We start from the raw sequence: 4624 nt of genomic DNA on the forward strand, positions 1-4624 counted from the left end.
TGGCCAACCGCGACTAAAGGCCTTCGGGGACCTTTAGTCCCGGTTGGCCAGGCCAACCGGGACTAAAGCCCCTCCCGTCCGCCAGCTGTCGACCGAGCGCACTGGGCCTAGATAGTTGGTCGCGGGTCTCCTCCCGAACCGCGACTAAAGACCCCTTTTGTCGCGGTTCGATTGTTTTGGGGACTAATGGGGGCGTATGGAAGCCTCTTTTTCTACCCGTGTGTAGTGGTTAGTAGAACTGATCAATGCTTTATCTTGGGACTGATCTGTTCCACAATTTATCTTTAGTTCGACTTCAAAGTCAACAGGTTCGTCAGCCACAATTGCACGAGAAGGGCCAGTCAAGTGCAAAACAGGATCCTGCAAACATCATCATTATCATCAATAATGCTTAACTAAAACGGACGAACATATAAGATGAGATAGTATGGAAAGTATTGTAAACAGTTAAGTTTAAATAGACCATCACAACTTTTCTTATGAACAAACTCAATGAATTTTTTGTTTCTCAACACAAGCTCCCATTTTCAGTAAACTAACTATAGGGTATAAAGGTACTGTCCCGCAAGACATGTTCACAAAGGAAAGCTAACCAAACTAGAGAGTACTTATTTACTTAGATGCATAGGCATAGTCAATCTGCATGCTACTTGCTTTTTGCTCGGGTGCACGCACTACGGGTTTTGTTCGTGCTAGAGCTTTTTCTTTTCCTTTTAGTTATCTTTATTTCTGTCTTTGGACGTCTCAAGTAAATAAATTTTTACGCGCCAGTGCATGCTCAAGTAGCTAGCTAGATAGGATGTCTTTCCTACAAGGACGCCTAAATATTGTATCTTGTAACTGAAAAGATATCAGTCAGTCACCTAATCGAACACTCAAGATGCATCATTGTGGTACAAAGGCATCAAATAACTAATTATTTGCATCCATATGAAGTTGCGTAGACAATCACATGAAGTTGCCATGTAATTTTTAGCAGGAAGAATATCTGTTCAGTATTACCGCAGGTAGAATTTTGAAATATAGCAACCAGATAAAAGAAATGTGCTGCTTTGATCAGGTTGTTTTGATCCAAGAGTAACAATAATCAAGCTATGCTTATAAAAGAACCAGCTGAGCCATGTTGACATGTTAAGTTTCTATGTTTGCTACTCCCTCCGGTCCAAATTAATTGACGCTGACTCAATACAACTTTAGTACAAAGTTGTAATAAGTCAGCGTCAATTAATTGGGATCGGAGGGAGTAGTATAATACACAAGATCACATGCATGCAGAAGGAAGGAAAACAACGTTGCATACACACCTTTTCTGTGACTACTTGGCAGTTAGCCCTGGAGCGACAGAAGAGAAGGTTGCGGTTACAGTCCACATCATCTCGAGCAGCCACCACGCCATACACATAGAGTGGCCACTTCAAGTTGTCATTTAGGTCACAGATTTTGAAGGAGTAGATCTGCAAGGCATCGGTCCTGTAGGATGCGATGACACTAGGTGCGCAGTGCGTAAAGTACATAGGAGACAGTGTGGCTGCAGCATCAATGTGCGTAGTGTTATATAAATCCAGAAATCAGTAAATCAAGGTACTACATATTTTTACTACACAAGAAGCAAAGCAGCAAGTGATATGATTGCATTGATTGAGACATGCAGATTAATTAAGAAATAAAAAGGGAGCAAAGCTGACTAACAAGATGAAGTTAGGTGGACGAACGTCTCTTACTTGTATCATTGAAGCTGCCACACCGTGACACCGGGCTGCCCCAAGTAGATTCCCAGCCAATACGGCGCTCTTTGAAAAGAGAAATTTCAGCATCCTCGGAAGATTTGTTGAAGAGTATCTCCTCCCTCACTATTCCACAATATATGATTTTCAGTGAACGATCGCGTAGATTCACCCTCCTCTAAAGGAAGAGGAGTGCCTACTTCGTGAAATATTCTTTCAACCTTGGAAGTCAACTCCGCAATAATGTCTTCGGGATGGGCGGCGTGCGCCATTTCCTGCTGGAGGTCTGGTAGTCCGCCAACGGGAGGTTGGTCTATGGGAAAGTCACCCTCGTTAGGAGCATTGGTCATGACGATAACATTGAGATCCGCGACATTCTCATTCCCAAGATGAAAGGCTATTCCTTGAACTCCGAATAAGACAACAAATGCCATTATTAGTACAGGCAACGCAAGACCAAACGATGGTATAGCAATGAACAAAAGAATGACACTTGGAAATATGGTCCGAATAATTTCGATAGTAGTTCCATGAACAATCCTTTGTGGGATTGGATTAGTTTGCTCGTTGAAATGCCATAAAGCGCGAACCAACATCCGTGATACGAAAACCAAAATAAGAATGAGGAAGAAAAAGATATCGTGATGTAAAATGATCATGGGGACACATTGTTTTTAGGACCACAATTTCCTGCACTGTGCCTGTAGTGATTTCAGAATTCGGCAACTTAGCCTACTAAAAGATCAGTTACAAGAGCACAATGCTTTTTGTGGCTTCCTGCTCGGCAGAGAAGCCACGCTGCCGGGGCGGCCCTGTCACCCGGAGAAGATTTCTTTTCTTTGCTGATTCCTCTCAATGAAATTTGCGAAGAATAGCGGAGAGAAATGGTAACGTAATAAGGGAAAGGGAGCTAGCAGCTTCCATATCGCCCCCAAAAAAGAACCAAAAAGTTCCAGAGGCATCTTCCATTCATTTCGATTTAGGTCTTTCTGCACCATATTTAGATCTTCCCTTTCTACGATCCGGAATTCCCAGCAAATCCTTGACTCCTCGAATACGATGGGATTTCACACCTGGCGAATCTTTCACTCTACCTCCTCTGACTAAGACTATAGAATGTTCCTGCGAATTATGACCTTCGCCTGGAATGTGAGCAAATATATCATGTCGATTGCTCAACCGTACTTTTGCTATCTTATGTAGAGCTGAATTAGGTTTTTTCGGTGTTCTCGTCGAAACACGCAGGCATACTCCTTGCTTCTGGGGACATTGATCCGAAGCTCGAGTACGGTCCGTGCGCCGTTTTTCTTCTCTACCATGACGAATCAATTGATTTTTTGTAGGCATCCCTCTTTCCTATGTCCTTCCCCCCTTTGCCCTTTCAAAAGTGGTTACTCCTGATCCGAAGCACCCCTTTTCCATTCATAGAGAGATCCAATCGTCAAAATCAATAAAAAGGCCATCATGGACCAAGATCCAAACAGATCAATCTTGTTAGGAGGTACTGCCCAAGGAAAAGAAAAGGTGACTTCCGGATCAGGGATAATAAATAAAATAGGAACCGGATAAAATCGTATATCGAAACGACTTCTGGCATCACCGGAGGGATCGGAACCACATTCGTAGGCCGACAATTTTTCTGGATAGGTCGAACTATTGGAAGCAAATGGAAAAGGAACACCGAGTGGAATCAAAGAAACTAGCGGACTGATCACTAAATAGATACAAATAGGTGCAAATTCCGACATCACCAAAGCCCACTTCGTTCTCTCGCTCTCCTCGCGGCGCTCCTTGCTCGCGGAGCGGCATACCGAAAAAAAGACGCTCAGATGTGGATTCGAACCACTGAAGGATTTCAAGGGCAATGCCCCTTGCTCTTCCCACTGAAACAAGAAAAAAAGGATTTGCAGTCCAGCAAGAAAACGGATGCGCTAACGCGCAACGGCTTTCGCGCTAGTTGCTCAATCCGTTGCTTGTTTTGCTCTAACCAGCTTGCCTAAAGTCTCTTTTCTTCATCTATGAGCATCCTACCTGCAGTGGAGGAGCTTGCTCAAGAACCGAGAGCCGGCCAGGGACTGGACGGCCCTCGTTCGGGAAGGTCTTCTTCGCTATAGACGCCACCAAGAACAAGAAAGGGGCGCTCCGCTCCTAGTCACTAAGCAGCTATTCTGTCCGACGGCGGACTCCATCAATCTGAGGTTCTTTCTCTCACGTAATTTCGCCCGCCCGTTCTACTTCCGTGCCGGAGGAAATGGGATTCGAACCCATGATACAATCTTCTTGTATGTCGATTTAGCAAACCAATGCCTTAAGCCACTCAGCCATACCTCCAAGTTGTTGATCGGAATTGGATGTGCCGGGTTGGTTGCCCGAAGATCCACTGCGTAAGCCGTAGCGCGCGTACTCTTCTTTACTGAGCGAGAAAGACTCTATCCAGATCTATGGATCTCCCCAGCGTCCAAGCGAGACCCCATCCAAACCAAATCCGCCACTCGTTGGGCGAGGCCTTGCTTTCTATGAACACCTCACCACTGAATGAGAAACTTAGCCTCCGACCCGACCAAGAGAGAAGACAGGGTCAAGCCGACGCCGCCCTTCCTCACCTGCCTGAATGGAATGAATATCTCCTTCGTCTAGTCGAGAAGGGAAAAAGCCCGGCGGGGAACAGGACCGTGACTCTTCTAAACCATTACATGACGGAGAAGTCCATTCTCGTCATGATCGATCCACGTCCTACCATAGTGCCCGGAGAACCTGCTTCTAGAAGATTCTATAGTGATCCACTGGAATCGGCCTCGGGTGACGCCTCCCTAGTCGTCGAAAGATTTCATCCCTCGCTCGGTCGTTAAGGTGGGGTGAAAACTGCAATTAATGCTCTATCTCCGTCATAGAATATGGGA

The 4624-nt window shown here is 45.2% G+C and overlaps 2 protein-coding genes and 1 long non-coding RNA gene across 3 annotated transcripts; all 3 read right to left on the reverse strand.

The window, feature by feature from the left end:
- Window positions 1–232: 232 nt before the first annotated feature.
- Window positions 233–1826, reverse strand: LOC123055369 (uncharacterized). The gene is made up of 3 exons (XR_006426631.1): window positions 1722–1826; window positions 1305–1528; window positions 233–360 (listed from the first exon to the last, which is right to left on the reverse strand). It is a non-coding gene; the product is annotated as an uncharacterized lncRNA (long non-coding RNA).
- An 852-nt stretch (window positions 1827–2678) lies between these two features.
- On the reverse strand, window positions 2679–3071 carry LOC123055366 (ribosomal protein S12, mitochondrial-like). Its single transcript, XM_044479363.1, has one exon. It carries the CDS (start codon window positions 3069–3071, stop codon window positions 2694–2696), a length of 378 nt encoding a protein of 125 aa, XP_044335298.1. The 3' UTR covers window positions 2679–2693.
- Window positions 3072–3115: 44 nt separating this feature from the next.
- LOC123055368 (NADH-ubiquinone oxidoreductase chain 3-like) lies at window positions 3116–3712 on the reverse strand. The gene has a single exon (XM_044479364.1). The coding sequence runs from the start codon at window positions 3470–3472 to the stop codon at window positions 3116–3118; it is 357 nt and encodes a 118-aa protein (XP_044335299.1). The 5' UTR covers window positions 3473–3712.
- Between the last annotated feature and the right edge of the window lie 912 nt (window positions 3713–4624).

Source organism: Triticum aestivum, chromosome 2D (assembly GCF_018294505.1).
Source record: "Triticum aestivum cultivar Chinese Spring chromosome 2D, IWGSC CS RefSeq v2.1, whole genome shotgun sequence".
NCBI classification, from domain to species: domain Eukaryota; kingdom Viridiplantae; phylum Streptophyta; class Magnoliopsida; order Poales; family Poaceae; genus Triticum; species Triticum aestivum.